This window comes from Scyliorhinus canicula, chromosome 3 (assembly GCF_902713615.1).
Source record: "Scyliorhinus canicula chromosome 3, sScyCan1.1, whole genome shotgun sequence".
NCBI lineage: Eukaryota > Metazoa > Chordata > Chondrichthyes > Carcharhiniformes > Scyliorhinidae > Scyliorhinus > Scyliorhinus canicula.
Window position 1 is genome coordinate 111,081,719 of NC_052148.1, and position 21,861 is coordinate 111,103,579.

At 41.8% G+C, this 21,861-nt stretch overlaps 1 protein-coding gene across 1 annotated transcript in view; it reads right to left on the minus strand.

Moving 5' to 3' along the window:
- vps37a (VPS37A subunit of ESCRT-I) overlaps positions 1 to 21,861 on the minus strand; it is a 40,568-nt gene that overhangs the window by 9,464 nt on the left and 9,243 nt on the right. Inside the window, exons 4-10 of the mRNA XM_038791105.1 lie at positions 17,177 to 17,277; positions 12,308 to 12,515; positions 7,390 to 7,460; positions 5,603 to 5,730; positions 5,458 to 5,516; positions 5,311 to 5,379; positions 1,497 to 1,640 (exon numbers count right to left, since the gene is read on the minus strand). Of these exons, the coding sequence (XP_038647033.1) occupies positions 1,497 to 1,640; positions 5,311 to 5,379; positions 5,458 to 5,516; positions 5,603 to 5,730; positions 7,390 to 7,460; positions 12,308 to 12,515; positions 17,177 to 17,277 (780 nt within the window). The remainder of the gene's footprint in view (positions 1 to 1,496; positions 1,641 to 5,310; positions 5,380 to 5,457; positions 5,517 to 5,602; positions 5,731 to 7,389; positions 7,461 to 12,307; positions 12,516 to 17,176; positions 17,278 to 21,861) is intronic.

The window sequence follows — 21,861 nt, forward strand, 5'->3', positions numbered from 1 at the left end:
TCTTTCCTTTAAGGTGCATTTTAAAACCAATCGCATTGACCAATTTTTTTGGTTAACTATCCCAATATTTTCACATATAGCTTGACGTTAACTTTGTCCGATAATGCACCCAGGGAGTTCCTAGGCACGTCAGAAAAAAATGAGACAATTCGCAGGTATTAGGACATTCTGAATTCTCCCTCTGTGTACCCAAACAGCCAAAGTATGGTGACTAGGGGACTTTCACTGGTAACTTCATTGCTCTGTTAATGTAAACCTACTTGTGACACTAATAAAGATTATAAAATACATTTAATACACGCCAAAAATTTCATAACGAGTTATAGAAAATGTTTAATCGTTCATAGAACGGTCAACAACTTCAAAGATTTGTGCTTTGATTGGATGCTGAGAGCATATATGTAACGCACTGTAAGCAATCAGCATGCACCTCACTTAACGTGCCCTTGCTTTTAGCCATGCCGGTAGGACGAAAAACACACAGACAAAAACCAGAGGAATCGGATAGCCCTGGCATGTGGTCAGTGGTCAGCAAAATTGAGTGAGGAAAGCAATAACTTTGCAATCGTTTTGCACAGTTAGAAAAGCTATTTAGCACAATTTTAGATCTGAAGAAATCAGCAATGGAGGACTGCTTTTCATGAGGGACTGGCAAACAAAAAATACAATATTAAAATAAGTTTTTAAAAAAAACGTTAATTCAGATTCTGGGGATTTGGCAAATTCTCCCATTGTAATTTATGAGAAAATTAGTGCCCTTCACTGAAATCTGAAAACTGCATGTTGGTTAACGATTCCGAATGCCATGTCTGTAACACCTCTATATATTTATTATCGATTCTCATAAAAAAGATGGTCTCTGTTTGCACTGCCTTCCATTTCACAGTTAAGTCTGGAGGAGTATCGCAGGATCAGTCTTCTCTGTTCTCCACGTTGAAAAACGCAGTGGATGTTATGCAAACACTTTAGGATAAAGGAAAATCCAGTGGGACCACTATTTACTTAGAATATTCTCCCATTTAAAAAAGTATGATGTTAATTGGCATTCTGGAGTTTGCAGCAGAGTTGTGAGGATTGCTGCCAAGAGGTAATATCTACTCAAGACCACTGCTTAGGTATTCATGTGGGTAAGTGACCTAAACAGGCAAATCCGGAGGTCAATTACCAATTTACAAACTAATATTTTTCCACAATAACCAGCACAGGTCAGGTAATGACCAGTTTTCTTCCCGTTTTTATGTACTTTAAAAATGTTGCTCAGCTGGGATTAGCTTGGGTTTAACAGTATTTCTTAAGTACATACATGATGCACTGAAACATTTCTGTTTGTTGCAAGATTGAATTGCTTCTTCCCATCACTAGGCTGTAATGAGGGCAAGGTTTTCCCAGGTTGGATAGCTCAAAAGCAGTAGGTGAAGACCTGGAATAAGTAAATACAGTTCACAGCAAGGAATCACACAATCTAATCACCATGTAATCAAAACGTTGGTACATACAGTTCTTTTTTCCATGAAGCTGCTGAGAAAATCATCAATTTCAACTTTCCCCTCAAGGAATTCATCAGCAATCACATCAGATTCCTCTTCTGCTTGATGAGCTGCGACTTTCAACCTGGCCTGCAGGGCACTTAAACTGCAACTCTAAAAGAATGCAAAATTTCAGTCATTAAATTCCCCACTTACTCTAAAGCTGGTGGTCAGTTAGTGTTAGAATGTGTAATATATATTTCTGGGTTCAAACTCAAGGCTACTGCAGTAATTACACCACACTTCCCTCCACAAAAGGTGGAGTGGATTTAAGACTTAAATATGCAGAAAGCCTTCGATACATTAGACACACAACCACCACATATTGTAATGCGGCAGATATTGTGCTGCCTGCCAGCTCTCTCAGGTAGAGGCTGGCACTTCATTAATGTAATTACATCAGGCTTCACACTGCAATGGAGAGCTTAAACTAAAATGAACTACAGCTATGCAGACTTCCAATGGATTGGGAAAGCAAAAAAGGGAGGCCTGGAGCTACTGGCTCCATGAGTGACGTATCTCTCTCAGCATTTCTTGTGGTCCTGAAGGACGAGTGTTCCTTCTGCCCCCACAAGGAATCCTTGGCCTCACATACCACCGCTCATCCCTGACCTCAATCCAAGCAAAACACTGATTGTCAACTCAGTTTCTAAACTCTCCCCAAGTCCTGACCGTCGACCTTCCACTTTACCCTCTTCCCAGATTGCCAGGGATCGTCTTAAAAAAGGGTCCCGGACTGTAGCTTCCTAACATTAGTATTCCCTCCTGCATGCTGGCCAAGCTGGCAATTCAATCTACTGCTGGGTGGGCATGTAACAAAATAAAAAGGCCTGCCATTAAATTCTGCAGGAGCTCTGAGCTTTTCTGGGTGCTTTGACCATTTACAACCATCCCAGTCGCCCAGTAAATATTGTTGTCTGGAAGGATGTAAATTATCAAAATAATGGGGCCAATGATCAATAATTCTTTCAATAAATGAAGGCAAGCTCTTTGGTTTCATATACACACACACAACAGAAAATAACTGTCAGTCATTTTGGATCATTAGATTGATTCACGTTTTCCGTCTTCCGCAGCTGCCCTCCAAGACTGCCGCATTTTGCTCATAAGATTTTGAAAGCGTGCAACATTACACGAGACAAAGATGGGAAAAGATAATTTGGCTCATCAATCTTGGTCTTTCTGCAGATCATGCTTAACTCTGCCTCGTAGAAAATAAAGCTCCAAGAAGTATAGAATTGTGGAAGTATTAAGCAAAGCTGTACCATATCCAAATCCTTATTAGAACAATGCAGAGGAATGTGTATTTAAAACTGATAGAGGTGCCCAATTGCAAAGCAATTAGTTGAAGGATATCTGATGGCATCAAACAATGCACACAGAATTGTGCTGTTGGATAAGGTAAAATTACTGTTTTAATGAGTCTGCAAGAAGCCATAATCACATTTTTTTGCTGTGTGCAAATATATAGTTGAAAATCTGGCATAATGACTTGTTATACGTGTTGGAACGGAGTGTGCCAATAGGGGATATTGGAGCTGCTTTGGTTGTTTGGGTCTTTCTCGGGTTACAAATTAAATCTAGAGAAGAGAGAGTATTTTGTGGTGTCTCGGCTGGGGGTGGGGGGCTGCCATTTTGTAGGACAGGACACTTTAGATACCTGGGGGTGCAGGTTGCTCGGGATTGGGGGGGGCTCCATAGGTACAACATTTCTAGTTTGGTGGGGAGAGTGAAAGCCGATCTGGCAAGGTGGGATGGTCTCCCTCTGTCACTGGCGGGTCAGGTATAGGCGGTTAAAACGAACGTGTTGCCGCGATTGCTGTTTATTTTCCAATGCCTGCCGATTTTCCTGCCAAAAGGCATTTTTTTTTTTTTTTTTTTTAAAAGAGTGATTGAAGGAATAATTACCTCGTTCATATGGGGAGGAAAGGTGGCCAGAGTTAGAAAGGTGGTGCTACAGAGGGGAAGGCAGGCAGGGGGTTTGGGTTTTCCGAACCTGATGTATTATTACTAGCGGCAAATGTGGAGAAGGTGCGGAGCTGGGTCAGAGGGGTTGATTCCCAGTGGGTCAGAATGAAGGACAGTTTGTAGGGGGTCGGGATTGAAGGTGCTAGCAACAGCACTGCTCCCAATAGCCCGGGAAAATACTCGGAGTATGGTAATAATAGCTTTATTGAGCATTTGGAGGCAGTTTCGCCAACACTTCGGGTTGGGGGCAGGGTCAAGGCAAATGCCGATTTGGGGGAACATCAGATTTGAGCCAGGGAAGTGGGATGGAAATTTTCAGAAATGGGAGGAGAAGGGGATTAAGACACTAAAACATTTGTTTCTTGGGGGTCGGTTTGCAGGATTGAAGGAGCTCGAAGTGAAGTATGGGCTGGAGCAGGGAGAAATGTTTAGATACATGCAGGTTCAAGATTTTGCCATGAAGGAGATACAGAGCTTCCTGGTGGAGCCAACCTCCACATTACTGGAGGAGGTGCTGACAACAGGGGGACTGGAGAAGGGGGTAGTGTCAGCGGTTTACGGGGCTATTTTGGTAGAAGAGAGGGCACCACTGGAAGGGATCAAAGCAAACTGGGAGGAAGAGTTGGGATAGTATATGGAGGAGGGGGTTCTGATGTGAGGTGCTCCGGAGAGTGAACACCTCCACCTCGTGCGCGAGGTTGGGGCTGAAACAGCTGAAGGTAGTACATAGAGCACACCTCACGAGGACGAGGATGAGCCAGCTCTTTTGAGGGGGTACAAGATGTGTGTGAACATTGCAGGGTAGGGGGGTGCAAATCACGTTCATGTTTTTGGCCTGTTGAACTGGATAACATTGAACATTAGTTGGGGGACTGTATGTGTTTATGGTGACTATGGGTGATTCCTGATTCCTTTTTGTTATTTGTTTATATTAACATGCGTGCAGTTGTTTGGGGGTTGGTGGGAGGATGGGATTGTTGTTGATATTGGGTATGACATTATATTCGTTACTGCTTATTGTTGGGTGTAAATTTGGGAGAAAATGTTACAAAGGAGAATAAAAATATTAGAAAAAAAAGAAAATCTGGCACAATAAAAACAGACAATGATTTGCTCATATGCAAATAAACATCTAAAATTGAAAAACTCAGATGGTTTCACAATAATCTCTTATGCGGGACTTTGTCAAAAGCCTTCCGAAAGTCCCAAATATAGGGGCTGGTTTAGCACAGTGGGCTACATTGCTGCTTTTAAAGAAGACCAAGGCCAGCAGTGTGGGTTCAATTCCTGTACCATCCTCCCCAAATAGGCGTTGGAATGTGGTGACTAGGGGCTTTTCACAGTAACTTAATTTGAAGCCTACTTGTGACAATAAGCGATTTTCATTTAATTTCAAATGTACCACATCGACGGCTCCCCCTTGTCAACTGTACTGGTTACATCTTCAAAGAATTCATGGATTGGAAACATTGCTGGCAAGCACAGCATTTGGTGCCCAGCCTTGGGTAGTTTGCTGGGCCATTTCAGAGACCAGACTGGGTAAGGACATCAGATTTCCTAAGGATATTAGTGAACCAGATGTTTTTTTATGACGACCAATGATAGTTGTTATGGTCACCATTACTGAGACTAGCTTTACATTTCAGAATTTATATTCCACCAGCTTGTGGGATTTGAACCTGTCCCATCCACAGCATTAGCCTGGGCCTTTGGATTATTAGTCCAGTGACATTACCAACACTCCACCATCACTCGTCAGTTGGACTTTCCACAAACTACACAATTAGCAGTGAAGCAAAAAGACCGCATCACTTACCTCATTCAGTTCATGCTGTCTTTCCAATTTTTTCTCAAAGGTGCTTTTGACTTCAGTTAGCTGATCATACTGAAAAAACAAAAAAGTATTGCATATAATGTGCATTTAAAATCTAAGAATGTAAAAATGTAATAAGCAGTGCCTTACTTTATCTAACAGCTCTTGTCTTTCTGCTTCCAACCGAGGTTCAAGATGCAAGTTTTTTTCTTTTAAAAAAAAACAAAAAAGTTTGAGGCTCTTGTGCTCATTAATCAAACAAAGACAACGGACAAATCATTGGAAATAAACATACTTGCTAGCTCTTCGATGTAATTAACCAGATCATCTTTGTCAGTGCAAATCTGCTTCAATTGTGGCAAAGTGATGAAATGTTCCAGCAGCAGGGCCTCATTATCATTTAAGTCTGTCAATTGTGATGTACTATAAAACAAAGTCAATTTGTGAACATTAGTATCAAAAATTAAGCAAGCATAAATGTGTCTATTCAGGTATACAAACATATCTGAACAAATAAAGACAAACCGAGATCAAGGACGCTAAAAGTTTTCTTCTGCATTCAAGATGCTCATTAGAATCGGTCAGCTAAATTTTATATTTCAGATATAGCTAACAATTTTAACTTCACAATCATTAAGAAACCACAGATAGCTACATAAAATAGTACAAAGTGTGAGAAATAGTTGAGATTATGCTTCAATTAATCTTGTATCCTCAATTCTCAGGACCAGTCAGCCACTTACTTTTGCCAAGATAAAAACAAAATACTGTGAATGCTGGAATTCTAAAATAAAACCAGAAATTACTGTTGTTTTTATTACCCATTTTTGATGTTTGATTAAGAAGCAAACTCTTTTTCAGATGGCAGCCGTTCACCATTTTACTTGCACACCTCCTCCAACCACATCTTTGTTTCTTTACTTATCCCATTACCACTCCTCCTCGCACAACCAACTCTTTTCTCATTTAATGTCTCCTATCTTCCAATCTATCACATACCTTTCTTTTTGTTTTTTCCCCACCCTCCCCATTCACTAACTAAAAACAACTTTTCCCAGCTCTAATGAAAGTTATCTACCCAAAAATTGAACTTTTTTTTTTCTCCACAGAATTTGCCCGACCCGATCCGAGTATTTCCAGTCTTTTTCGGTTATATTACAGAAGTTATTTGGTTAGGTATTTGTGTATATCATTGTGTGTTCTTTGGTAAAATTCTGTAGGGTGGAGTTCTTTTACTTACTGTAATAACTGTGCATTTACTTATTTTGGTTACTGAATAGTGGTAGACATTTGTTATGTCAGTATACACATTTGACAAGAGCATGCAAGGAGTTTCTATTGGCTGAAACTGTAAGGTGGTAGCTGTAGGTAGCAATTTCAGGTTACACTATTGTTAAATAACTGTGTCCATAGTTTTTTTTTAAAAACACTCCTGTGTAGGAAACACCAGTCTCAATTCTAATTGGCAGCATCAGTTACCCAAAGGAAAAATTGACATTATTGCAAAATTTTAAATGCAGGAAGAGAGTCATAACCAAGTGTTCTCTTCAAATGAAGTGGATTTGGAAGTCCAGGACAATTGGACCAGAGCACACCAACTTAAAATCAGGCTACACATTACAGCAATATTTATAGTTAAATAGCAAAAAACAAAACAATTTGAACAAAACTTTCCATGCAGAAGTGAGCCAAAAATCTGCATTGTCACCACTAGCTTAAGGATACAATTACTATGACAGGTTTACATAGGTCATTTATTATAAATGGATCCTCAGAATTTATAATTGAAAATTTGATGAAAGTAGATGTAGGATTTGTAATATGTAAAGAGAAGTAGATTATTTGAGACATTGTACTTGTCGCATACAATATACCTGGACCACGGAACTGAAATCTGATCCATTCAACTGCCCTCTGGAATCCTCATTCACCTTTGTAACTCACCATTTCCTCACGGGTTTGGCATATTCTTTTTAAAATAATCACACCAGTATTCTATTAGATCGCTTCTAAAGTCAATTCTGGCTAATACAAAAAGTTGTGCTATGACAATTTAACATTTATAAAATCCAAATGTCATACCCAAGTTCTTGGAGCTCTGTAAAGTGTTCAGGGACATCCGGCATCTTGTAACTATGGCCATTCAAACCTAACTAAAAGAAAAAAAAAGTGCACTTGCATCCTCATTTCAAGTTATATGCTTTGATGTTTATGACAATATTTCAGAATTGTAATATTTTCTTCGGCAACACCTTTAAAACACCTTACCTCTACCACCGAGAAGATAAACAATAGCAGATGCATGGGAACACCACCGCCTGCAAGTCTCCCCCCTCCTGCACACCATCCTGACTTGTAGCTATATCACTGTTTGTTGCTGGGTCAAAATCCTAGAACTCCCTTCCTAACAGCACTGCGAATATATCTACATTAAATGGACTGCAGGGATTCAAGGCAGTGGCTCACCACCATCATCTCAAGGACAATTAGGAATGGGCAAAAAATGCTGACCGCACCAGCATAGCTCACATTCCATGAAAGAACAAAAAGTGGTACAGCATGAAAAAAATTCCTCACTACAAATAGATGACATATTTTCAGTGCAATCTTCCTCATTTTTAAGGTGCAGTTTGTTGTTATTTACCTCAAGGGCAAGGCTAATCATCCCAAAGGAAAATCATTAATTGCTTACTTTGATTTTTATTTAACTTTAAAATTATTAAATGTTTTTCGTCACACTCCTACATAAAAAAGTCTTAATGTAGACTAGTGTCCAATGAAATAATTTGGCAATATCAAGATTAAAAGCAAAACGCTGTTAAAACAACGAATAGCTGTTCCATTGGTTATGAAAATAGTGGGAAGATAAAGAAAATTATAATTTATTTCTTACCCATACTATAGGATTATAATCATTGTAGTTCCACAAAACAGCTATTGATTATCTATATGATTTTCACCAAATAGCGATCTTAAATGCCATTGTTGATCTATGCTTTTTTAAAATAAAACTATGATCCAGATTGAACTAATTTCGCCATTATTGGAGTTTCTGCATTTTATTAACCACTGTTTTAATATTGTGACCTTTATTTTCCTAGCCCAATCTGGTCTACACTGAACAGATAACAACTCTCTTTAAAGAGAGTTCTGATCAAAAATGATTTTGAACAATCTTTCTTATCTCTACTATCAATATAAACATTCCTAATCTCCCTCTCAACAGCCAGTTGGATCATAAACATAGGAGACAAAAATTAGTCACTGCACAGACCTTTTGGATTCCAAGATGTGCATGCATCTCCTACTGCTCGCCTGGTTTCCTATTCATTCTATACCCAGGCACATTATTAGGAATGTGGTTACACTTAGAAAATCAGAATTACGATCAAGCAAAGTCAACACAGATGTTTGAAAGGGAAATTGTGCTTGAGAAATCTGAGTTTTTTTTGGTAACTAGTAGAATGGATAAAGATATAGTTTATATAGATTATTAAAAAGTGCAAAATGAGGTTATTACACAAAGTTAGGGTTCAATAGATTTGGATTATATTAAAATGATTTGAGAATTGATCAATAGACAGAAAACAAAGATTAGGAATAAACAGAACATTTTCAGGTTGGTAGGCTGTAACTTCCTGGGTGCTGAGAGAATTAGTGCTTGGACTGTAGCTATTTATGATCTATGTTAATGACTTAGATCAGGAGACTGAGTCTATTGTATCCAAGCTTGTTGATGATAAATGTTAGGTGGGAAAGTAAGCAGTGATGTGGTCATGAAGAGACGACAGAGAGGTACAATTGGGATAATTGAGTGGCCACGAACACGGCAAATGGAATACAATATGGCAAAATGTAAAATTATCCATTTTAGGTATGAAAAATGGAAGAGTGGGACTTTTTTTTGAATGTTGAAAGACTGGGAAATATTTGCATTCTGAATGATCTGGGTATCCATGTACATGAATCACAAAGATGACACGTAGGTATAGCAAACAATTAGGAAGGAAAAGGTTTTCTTTTGTCCCTCACATACTCTAACCCCTTTGTAAACAAGTTTTAAACATTGGCATTAGTGAGGTCACACCTGAAATACAACATGCAGTTTGGCCTCCTAACACAACGGCATATTTGGCATGGAGGGAATGCAACAAAGATTCACTAGACTAATTCAAAGGACAAGTGGATTTGCCTACAGGGGAGATTGAATAGACTGGACCCTTTAGTCTCTGGAGATGATCTAATTGAAACATACAAAATTCTTACGGGCATTGACAAGGTACATGCTGAAATAATGTTTCCACTGGCTGGGGAAACATAGAACACGTGGTCCCAGTCTCAGAATAACAGGGTGGCCATTTAGGACTGAGTCAAGTAATTTCTTCACTCCAAGTGTTCTGAATATTTGGAATTCTCTACCCCAGTGACGGGTGAATGTTCTGTTGCAGAGTATATTAAAAGCAGAGGCTCTTAGATTTTTGGATACTTGGGGAATTGAGGCAGCATTTTTTAAAAACCTTATGAGATTTCTTCAAACCAGATTTTCGATGAAAGATTAGCTAACATCTTTATTTGAAGACAGAGGATGGGGCTGGTTTAGCTCACTTGGCTAAATTGCTGGCTTTTATAGCAGACCAAACAGGCCAGTAGCACGGTTCGATTCCCGCACCAGCCTCCCCGGACAGGCGCTGGAATGTGGCGACTAGGGGCTTTTCACAGTAACTTCATTGAAGCCTACTCGTGACAATAAGCCATTTTCATTTTTTCATTGAAATGCCCAATAGGGTGTCTAAGAAGCAGAGCACACCATTATGTATGGACTAATCACATTGGAGATGGTTTGGAATGTGCGCACTATCAACTTGTGAAATTAGGTTATCCTATTTGAGGGTTCAGAATATGCCCTCTGTGAAGAGCTTTGGACCTCCTATTACCTGATCCACAGTATCTTCTTTTCCCTCTATTCTTCTTCTGTTGCTGACTATGCTTTGGTTTTACAGGCTTGGAAAAGACTGATGGACGTAAGACCAATGTGGAAGTAAACCTTTCACCAAAAGTGAGACAGTGGCTTTACCAATTATCTTAGAGTAGGAAATTTGAAATACTGTGTTCAGAGTTGTGGGGGCAATAGCTACACAGCCCGAGTAGAGTGGGTCATGGCAGAACAATAGACATGGTGGAATAGGTCAGACTCAAGTCAGCAATATTGATTGAATGCAGAGTAGAGGGGGTAGAAGCAACAACCGTTCAAAAAAAAAACAAGGAACAGACAAGCAGAGAATTTTAGGTTGAGTTAATTTTCCCAAGAGCTCCTGATAATATTTCTTCCTATTATTCTCTCACTTTTGTTCTCAAATAAGAACAGGTGAAAACAGAGCATGTTGGAATTGCCAAAGTTCAAAAAGCAAAATATCATGGGTTCGAGAAATTTGAAATAAAAACATAAAATTCTGCAAATATTCAGCAAGTCTGGCAGCAAGTGTGGAGAAAGAAATGAACTTAACATTTCAGGTTGTGATCCTTCATCAGAATCAATGAAGAGCCATTGATCTAAAACATTAATTTGGATTCTCTCTCCACAGATTTTGCCAAACCAGAGTAGTTCCAGCACTGTGTTTATCTCAGAAAACTTAATGACAAAACAAAATACATTCCAAAAATAAGTGTAGGATGGTTTTATGATGATTGCTCTTGGACAAGAATTTACCTCCTTAAAATGTACAGCGATTAACCATTTGAAATCAAGGAAGATACAAGGTAATGGGATTAGTTTTAGATTTCTCTAGCAAAGAACCAGTACAGCCACTATGGGCTGATTTGCCCCTTTTTAATGCTGGAAGCTTCTGTAGCATTGGCTAAGGAAATTTTTGTTAGATTTCAGCCTTTGCTTTACAGCGTGTCAGCAATGCAAACCAAGTAATAAAGTCAAATCCTCAATCAGCCATTGATACAAACTGGTGGAACGTCCCAGTCAAAGAACTTTTAGGGCAAATTCCCACTGTGTGTTCTGGGCTATTACATTTTTTTCTACCCATCAAGCTGAGGGATATCCGTGTAGAAGAAATTAATCAGCATTCTGAGTCGATTTATTTCCATTTTCTAAACCAATTTGAATACACCCTATGAAAGAATTTTGATCTGACAACTGAAGAGGAATCCTGCTATTCCAGCCAAGCATCCTTACAAAGCAGAATCACATAGGCTATGATTTTTAGCTCTTAAAGTCACCTATAGCAAAAAGAAAATCAGAAAGCTATGCATGCAATCTGGGCCTGGGATAAACATGTTATTTTTAAAATTCTTGTTTGAAGTCAAATTTGATTCACCAGGATTGATTAATGCAATCAACCAAAGAATTATTTTGCTGTAGATTAATTCTGCCCAACATAACCAAAGAAAAGATTTTGTGGTGGTACTGCTGCACTTCCCTGATGATACACTACATCTAGCACACACACTGCATCTAGCACACATTCAGGGTAAAAATAGTTCTTGCACTGACCCTATACTGTATAAACCTCATCATTGCTAGAAGGCATAGAGTATCTATAAGGCAGTGTTGACAAAATTATTTGACTCTCAAAGTAGCTTCTTGGTCCATTGCTTAAGTTTATTTTCTGTTATCCAGATGACCTGACTGACCAGTTTAATTTAACTTCGCAAGCAATGCACAGTAAATTAATCAGAACTTAAGGTTCACAGAAACAGTTTGAATTTATTGACAACATGGCTTCTTTGAAATAAAGGAATGGTAGCATGACACAATTTAGTAACAGATCTTCCCATTAATACTGCTACTTGGCCATCACCTAAAAAAAAATACACTTTCAGGTTCTGCCGGGAAATATGAACACTTGAAATTAGACAAGCTAATAACACGTTGGTTAGCAAAATAGAAAATAACACATAAGCGGTTTTCCTTTGCACTTACAACTAAATACAGTATTGTAAAACCATGAGATGTTTACGTCCTAAATATTAAACTGGGATTCAAATTTACCTGTTCAGATGAGTCAGTTGTGGGAACTGGTAACGGCAAGTCTGTAATCAATCCATAAGCAGGAGCCGCAGGTCTGGGACTACTAAAGCTTTGGCCTGGAACGGAATCCGGAAGACAAGGAACAGTTGACTCTTGTGTAGTAAATGGCCCAATAAATGGATATCCTTGAAGAGGATAAGGAGCCATACCAGCAGGACCACTGAAACGGCTAAGAGATTAAATTTGTAAAGATTACCAAACAGAAAGAGCAAAACATCAGTCTTAAACTGAATAATTAGTTACAATCGTGATTGAACACTGAAATAAAAGAGTATATAAAAGCTGGACAGACAGCCATGTGTCGTTTGTAACAACCCAAGTGGCTCCTTATATATATATATATATATATATTTATATATATATATATATATATATATTTAAATGTTTAAAAATTAAGAATTTAAATTGTTCTTATTGCCAGAATGGTGCAACCTGAAATAAAAAAATGAGATAGTGCTCTCCAAACAGGAACTGAAGAATATTTAGCTTACTGTAATAAAGAAATACCTTTTAAAAAAAACATTAAAGGCATTTATATATACCCATTAAACACAACCAAAAAGAGAATAAACAGGAAATCATTTAGCAAATAAATAGCACCACCCCCTGCCGTTCCCCTGTGCCCACCCTGCCTTCCCCATTTTCACCCCTTGTATCCCTCCGCCATCCAACTGCTGACGTCTTAACTATCCTTGAAGAAGTTGACAAACGGCTTTCATTTCCGAGCAAACCCCTCCACTGACCCTCTCAAGGCGAACTTGATTTTTTCCAGCCTAAGGAATTCCGCGAGGTCACTCACCCACACCCCCCCCCCCCGCTTCGGTGACTCAGAGTCCCTCCAGTCCAACAAAATCCATCACCGGGCTACCAGGGAGGCAAAGGCCAAACCATCGGCCTCGCTCGCCCCCGGGCTCCCGTGTCCTCCGACACTCCGAAAATCGGCACTTCTGGATTTGGGGCAACCTCCATCTTCAGCACCTTAGACATTATGCAAGCGAACCCCTGCCAGAGCCTCCCCAGCGACGGGCAAGCCCAAAACATGTGGACATGGTTCGCGGGCCTCCCTGAGCATCACCCACACCTATCCTCCAACCCCCCAAAGAACCTGCTCATCTGGCCACCATCATGTGCACTCGATATACTACTTTAAATTGAATGAGGCTAATCTGAGCACACAAAGTGGATGCATTCACTCTCCTGAAAGCCTCCCCCACAATCCAGCCTCCATTTCCCTCCCCATCTCCTCCTCCCAGTTCCGTTTAACTTCTCCTATTGAGGCGCCCTCCCAGTCTATTAACTTCTTATAAATCTCTGGCACCCTGCCCTCGCCAACCCCTGGTTTTCGACACCACCTTGTCCTGCAACCGGGGGGCGGCAGATCGGGAAAGGATGGCACCTGCTTCAAGTACTGGAACCCAATCCCCCTGAGCAGCTCATACTCCTCTTCTAATTCCTCTAGACTCAAGAGGCTGCACCCCAAAAATAGGTTCCCAAACCGTTCAATCCCTTCCCACCACCACCCTAGAACTTCACATCCAACCCACCCCCCCCCCCCCCCCCCCCCCCCCCCCCCAAACCTGGCAAATCCATGATTCCCGCAAATTGGTGCTCACTCCGAAGCATCTTCCAACCCCAGATGCTGCCGCCACTGTCCCCACACTGTCAGGGCCGCCACCACTGCCAGGCTAGTGGAGTACTTGGTTGGTGAGAACGGCAGAGGCACCATCAACAGTGCGCGGTGCCCCTAAGCTAGTGACCTTGCAAGAGGCTGCCTACATTCCCTCCCCTACTACACACTTCCTAACCATGGCTACATTCGCTGCCCAGTAATAGTCCAGCCCACGCACCTACCCACCCGCAACCCCTCCCCCGTTCCAACTGCCCCTTCTTTACCCCCGAGAATTTCCTTGCCCGCACATATCCCGACCTCCGAGCATTATTTTTCTGAAAAACGCCTTTGGAATAAAGATAAGATGGTTCTGGAAAACAAATAGAAACCTCGGGAGTACAGTCATTTTCACGGTCTGCACCCGCCCAGCCATCGACTATGGGAGCATGTCCCATCCCTTGCAGTCCCCCATCATCTGCTCCACCAACCGTGCCAAATTCAATTTATGCAGTTGTTCCCATCCCTGCACCACCTGGATGCCTAAATACCTAAAGTTCGTCTCCACCACTTTAAACGGCAGCTCGCCCAAGTTCCTTTCCTGCCCCCTTACCTGGAATCAAAAAACCTCTCTTCCCCATATTTAACTTATATACGGAAAACTAGACAAATTCCTCTAAAACGTTCATGATCCCCTGATGCTCCACCCCCCCCGTGCTATCCATTTAAGCACCATTGCCAGTGGCTCTATCGCCAAGGCAAAAAGCAACGGGGTCAGTGGGCATCCTTGCCTTCTCCTACGATGTAATCCAAAATACCCCAAACTCAGCCAATTTGTCCTTATACTTGTTACCGGCGCCCGATATATTGGATTGGATTTGTTTATTGTCACGTGTACCGAGGTACAGTGAAAAGTATTTTTCTGCAAGTAGCTCAACAGATCATTCAGTACATGGGAAGAAAAGGGAATTAAACAGAATGCAAGAAAATACATGAGAATACATAATAGGGCAACACAATATATACAATGTGTATATAGCAATCAGACCCAATCCACAAACCCCTGCCTGAATCCGAACCGTCCTTGTACTTCCCACAGACATTCCATTCTACCTGGGCGGCACGGTAGCATAGTGGTTAGCACTGTCACTTCACAGCTCCAGGGTCCCACGTTTGACTCCCGGCTTGGGCCACTGTCTGTGTGGAGTCTGCACGTTCTCCTTGTGTCTGCGTGGGTTTCCTCCAGGAGCTACTGTTTCCTCCCACAGTCCAAAGACATGCAGGTTAGGTGGATTGGCCATGCTAAATTGCCTGCGTCCAAAGGGGTTGGGTGGAGTTGCTGAGTTCCGGGTACAGGGCGGAGATGTGGGCTTAAGTGGGGTGCTCTTTCCAAGGGCCGATGCAGACTCGATGGGCCAAATGGCCTCCTTCTGCACTGTAAATTCTCTGTCTACCCGGTCAAAGGCCTTCCCCGTGCCCATAGCGACTCTAATCTCCCAATTTTGTTCCTATGAAGGCATCATTATCATACTCAATAAGCGCATAATGATCGCCGACAGATGCCTGACCTTTACAAACCCCACCTGATCTTCCCCTATCACCCTCGGCATGCATTCCTCAATCCACAGCTTGGCACGTACATTTAGCAGCAATGTCGGGTGGTAGGACCTGAACTGCTCCGGGTATTTATCCTACTTCAAAATTAAGGATATTGAAGCCTGCGATAACAGAGGGAAGCTCCCCTTTCTCCCTCACCTCATTGTATGCGCTTATCAGCAGGGGCCCCAGACCCCCAAAATCTTTTTATAAATTCTACCTAAAACGAGTTATATTAAAAAAAGAATGAGAGGCGACCTTATTGAGACATACAAGATTCTCAGAGGGCTCGACAGGATAGATGCGAAGAAGTTGTTTTCCCTTGTGGGACAGTCTAGGAGCAGGGGGTATAATCTGAGTGAGGAATCATCCATTTAAGACAGAGATGTGAAGGAATTTCTTCTCTCAGAGGGTAGAGAATCTGTGGAATTCTTCACCAGAGAGCTGTTGAGGCAGGGTTAAGTCTGTTCAAGGCTAAGATGGGCAGATTTTCAAGGGAATCAAGGGATATGGTGAGAAAGTGGAGTTGAGGATATCAGACCAGGCATGGTGTCATTAAAAGGCGGTGCAGACTAGATGGGCCAAATGGCCTATTTCTGCACCTATATCTTATGGTCCAAAAAACCGTATGGAATTGGTAACCAGGGTATTTTGAAAATTAGAATACGATTAGACAGTATCATAACAGATTTGTGAAAGGGACATCACATTTGACGAATCAACTGACGTTATTTGAGAATGTAACCAGCAAAGTAGATAAAGGGGAACCAACTGTCGCAGTATTAGTACAAGATAAAAGGTCACAAAGTTGTGGGTAATATTAAGGATAGAAAACACAGAATAGGAATATGAAAACAAAATATTGCAGAAGATATAAAAATAGGAAGTGCAAGAAATATTTCAGATCAGGTAACAACTGTGGAGAGAAAATCACATGTTTCAGGTTGATGACCTTTCATCAGAAGTGTGAAAAATTAGAAATATAATAGGTTTTAAACAAGTAGTGGAGGGTTGAAAAAGAACAAAAGGGAAGATCTGTAACAGGGAGAAAGACAGATGGGATTAAATGATTAAAGAATTGGTTATGCAGACCCACTGGCCGTGGTGAGGAGACAAATAGATGTGTCTAGAGGTGTGAATGGCAGTATAATGAACAGTTGACATTTGCTGCTTTCTCTGGTTCGAGTCTCGAATTAAGGGGCATAGCCTCAGGATAAGGTGGCACCCATTTAAAACTGAGATGGAGTACTTTCTTCACTCATTTAGAGGTGTGAATCTCTATCCCAGAGGGCTGGGGATGCTGAACCATCAATTATATTCAAGGCTAAACTGAGGTTGGTTGACAGGGATTGGACAAGAATATGCAATGAAGGTCAAAGATCAGTCCTGATCTTATTGAATGGCAGAACAGGCTTTGAGCAGCATATTGCTTACTCCTGCACCTCTTTCCTATGTTATGTTTTCATCAGTAAAAATGCCACCCACGGCAATGTAGCGCTCCCTCAGTACCACACTGTTGCTTTATGCTGCGTTATGTGCTCAAATCGTAGATGGGTTTGAAACTCCAAATTCACATGCGAGCTTGTCACACTGAGTCAAACTGAAAAATACGTGATGATCATACTTACTATGGAAAGGATGCTGCGCTTGAAGCTACAATTGGAGGATTCTTCCAAAATTCTTCAAGGACTGTCTGAATGATTTTTCCAAGGTCCGAATGCATGGTGAACTTCAATATTGGAACAAAAATGACAATTTTATTTGAAAAAGATAAGAAATTGGGACATAGTAGGAACAAATAAATTCACTAGATATAGGTAGAGTAATAACAACCATAAACTAATTACTTTCACAATCAAGTAAAACAAAAAGTACAAAATAAAATGCAATTGATTTGTGTGGTTGTATTTTTGAATATGTTTGGAATAAAATACATTTTAAAAAAAATACTGATCATGAAATTAAAATAATTTAATTGGTTGAAAAGGGACCTCACCCAGATTAATTTGTGGGGAAAATTGCAGCTCAGACAGACCAGCACTGGGAGATCTTTAATGTTGGATAAAGTACAGCTAAAATATATTCTGACTAGCAGTAAAAGAGTGACGTTAAAAGGTTTCCATGAATAAATGGAAATTTTATTAATTCACAAGTACCAGGAATTGCAAAAAGACATGTATTACTTTCAAGTTGCAAATCCTTCCTTACTTAGCTTCTATTTTCCAACTGTACTGCTTGTTATTTGGACATAGTGACAATTTATTTTCTATTACATTGATCCTGTTGACTTTTCACGTTTCACTATTCAATAACTTGGTATTCCCCTAGCCAAGCTGTCCCGATAGAGCTACAACATGGGCATCTACCCAGTAATGTGCAGAATTGCTCCAGCTACGGCCTGTACGCAAGAAACAGGACAAATCCAACCTAGCCAATCACCATCCCATCTGTCGACTCTCGATCACCAGTAAAGTGATCATCAACAATGTATCATCTGCAAACTTATAGATTGAATTGGGGTTGAATCTCGCCACACAGTCGTGTGTGTACAGGGAGTACAGCAGAGGACTGAGCACACATCCTTGCGGGACTCCAGTGTTGAGGACTATTGTGGAGGAGCTGTTGATACCTATCCTGACAGATTGCAGCCTGTTGGTAAGGAAGTCAGGGATCCAGCTGCACAAGGAGGGGTCAAGTCCAAGATTACAGAGTTTGGTTATTAGTCTTGTTGGGATAATGGTGTTGAAGGCGGAGCTGTAGTCTATGAATAGCAGTCTGACGTAGGTGTCCTTGTTGTTGAGATGTTCAAATGTTGATTGTAGGGCCAGAGATTGCATTTGCTGTGGATCGGTTGCCGCGGTAGGCAAACTGCAGTGGATCGAGACCATCTGTGAGGCTGGCGTTGATCCGTCTCATGACTAGCCGCTCAAAGCATTTCATGATAACAGACGTCAAGGTCAACAGTCGGTAGTCATTGAGGCAAGCTACCTTGTTCTTCTTTGGTACTGGTATTATGGTGGTCTTCCTGAAGCAGGTAGGGACCTCGGAGCGGAGAAGTGAGGTGTTGAAGATATCTGTGAATACACTCGGCAGGTGGTCATCGCAGGCCGGTCGTGTCCAGCTGAGGTGAGGTTCCAAGCCACATCCTTGAATAAGCAATGTCTTCCCAAGTCGAATGTCCAGTAGGAGTGTTTCTTGCCATTTTGTTCTTTCTGTGTCTGCGGCCGAGTTGTCCTGTAGTAAGCGTCTGAAGCCAAACCTGGTACCATGTGTTGTTCCTCGTGTCTTAATAAAGCTTGTAGTCTCAAACGTGGAGAAGATGCTTTATTGTGAATTCGTTCTCTCTTCAGAGCTTAACTTACGGCTACCTCAAAAGCTGCCTGCTTGTGTCTGTGTCCTGCTACGAGTTCTGCCTTCCGTTAAGTGTGTCGTCACTTCCTGTCCCTGTGTATATATAGCTCTCCCGTGCTCCCTCTAGTGCTTGCTCAGTTGTATTGCACCTACTATCTACAATCACCACACACTCCACTAAGTTCTCCATCCTGTATTCTGACTCATCGTTATTAGAGATCCGGCCCATTATGGCCGTATCGTCAGCAAACTTGTAGATGGAGTTTTTAACCAAATTTTGCCACGCAGTCGTGTGTGTACACAGGGAGTATAGTGTACAGGGAGTATTGTAGGGGGCTAAATACGCAGCCTAGCGCGGCCCCAGTATTGAGGACTCTTGTGGAGGTGTTGTTGTTTATTCTTAGTGATTGTGGTCTGTGTGTTAGAAAGTCAAGGATCCAAGTCCTAGATTTTGGAGCTTTGATATGAGCTTGGCTGGGATTATGGTGTTGAAGGCGGAGCTATAGTCAATAAATAGGAGTTTGATGTAGGAGTCCTTGTTGTCGTGATGCTTTAGGGATGAATGTAGGGCCAGGGAGATGGCGTCTGCTGTGGACCGGTTGCGACGGTATGCGAATTGCAGTGGATCAAGGCTTTCTGGGAGTATGGAGGTGTTGTGCTTCATGACCAACCTCTCGAAGCACTTCAACAAAGAACAAAGAAAAATTACAGCACAGGAACAGGCCCTTCGGCCCTCCAAGCCTGCGCTGAGTTCATTATGGCGGCCCTGACTTCATTACGACTGAAGTCAGGGCCGCCGGACGGTAGTCATTGAGGCATGTTGCCTGGTTTTTCTTTGGCACCGGTATGACAGTGGTCTTCTTGAAGCAGGTGGGGACCTCGGAGCGGAGTCGGAACAGGTTAAAGATGTCCGCGAACACATTTGCCAGCTGGTCCGTGCAGGCTCTTAGTGCACGGGCAGGGATTCTATCCGGACCCGTCATCTTCCGAGGGTTCACTTTCAGAAAAGTCGATCTGACTTCGGAAGCTGTGATGGTAGGTATGGGTGTTTTATGGGCTGCTGGGACACAACAGCGGATCGTTGGTTTCCTGCTCGAACCGAGCATAGAATGCATTGAGTTCATCAGGGATGGGTGCGTTGTTGCTGGAGGTACTGCTCGGCTTCGCTTTGTAGCCGGTTATGTTGTTTAGGCCTTGCCACAATCGCCAAGAGCTTTGACTCTAGCTTGGTCTGATATTCTCTCTTGGCATCTCGGATGGCTTTTCAGAAGTCGTAGCTGGATTTCTTGTATAGGTCAGGGTCGCCTGACATGAACGTCTCAGACCTGTCCTTCAGTAGGGAGTTAATCTTGCGACTGAGCCATGGTTTCTGGTTGGGGAACGTACATACTGCTTTCTTTGGCACGCAGTCATCCACACATTTGCTGATGAAGTCTGTGGCGGCATACTCATTTAAGTTGGTCGCTGAGTTCTTAAATATGGACCAGTCCACTGTCTCCAAGCAGTCAGGTGGAGCTCTTCTGTTTCCTCGGACCAGCACTGCACGACCATCTTAGCTGGATTCTCCCGCTTGAGTTTTTGCTTGCATGCAGTGGTCAAGAGTGTTGTCGCCCCTGGTGGGACAGGAGATGTGCTGGCGGAATTTTGGCAGTACACTCTTGGCCTTGTTAAAGTCCCCGATGAGAGTTCTATAGAGTGTTTAAAAGATTTGCCTTTGGAACTATTGGTGGGTATGTATCACCACGCTTTTGAGGCAGGGTTGCTGCCGCCGCCGATACTTCGTGAGGCTCATCGTTCTTTGATTTTGAAGGCAGGTAAATAACCGGAGGAATGTGCCACTTACAGGCTAATATCTCTCCCGAATGTTGAATATTGTCTACGGTTGTAGCAAGAAGATTGGTAGATGTCCTTTCATCAATTGTTCGGGAGGACCAGGCTAGGTTTATTCGGGGTAGATTTTCCAGTAACAATTTTAGAAGACTGCTGAATGTGATTCAGGCTTTTCAGAAACAGGCACTGGATGGGCTAGTGAAACTTTTGATCAGGTCGGTTGGAATTAATTGGTGTAAACATTATGGAGATTTGGGTTGGGTGATGATTATATTAAGTGGATTTGAGTGTTGTATCATAGGCATGTGCACAGCTCTGCTCACGAATGGGTTAAGGCTGAAGGATTCTGGGCTCCAGAGAGGAACTAGACAGGCGTGTCCTCTAACCCCTTGTTGTTTGTGTCGAACCCAGGCATTTCAGTCCCCTCCATTATAGGGGTGGTGGATAGATTTAGTGCCTTCTCCGGTTATAAGATCAATTTTACTAAATCGGAGGTGATGCTGGTACTCAAATTGAGGGGTAAATCTCCTCCACTCACTAATTTTCCCTTCAGATAGTCCCCCTTGGGATTTAATAACTGGGTGTTTTAATTAACCCTTTTTTCAGGCAGTTATATGGGACCAATTTCACTTGGCTGATTGCATTTATTAGGTGGGACTTAGCTTGTTGGTCAGCCCTGCGGTCTCTTGGCTGGGAAGGATCACCCTGATAAAAATGAAAATGTTGCCTGGATTGTTCTCTGCAGATAGAGCTGCGAAGGAAATCAATAGAATGATTAGTTAATTTATCTGGAACAGAAGAAGCCTTGCCATAGGTTCGTGAAGCTCCAGCTCCCAAGGGTTGACTAGGATTTTAGTCTCTCGAATATTAGCCTATAGAAACTGGCCTCTCTTCTAAGGTTTGTAAGGAATTGGAAAAAACCCTTCATCTATTTGGCTCGCTATTAAAGCAGAAGTCAGTTTATCCTCTGTAAGTTTTGTTGTTTTATGGTGACTTTAAGGCAGGCTCGAAGTGTGATAATCCTATTATTAATACTCAAGAGCATGAACGTTGGTCCGTCAGGTAGAAGGCAGATCTGAACAGACTTCCGTTCTCTCACCTATCCAGGGCAATCCAGACTTTCCACCCGGTC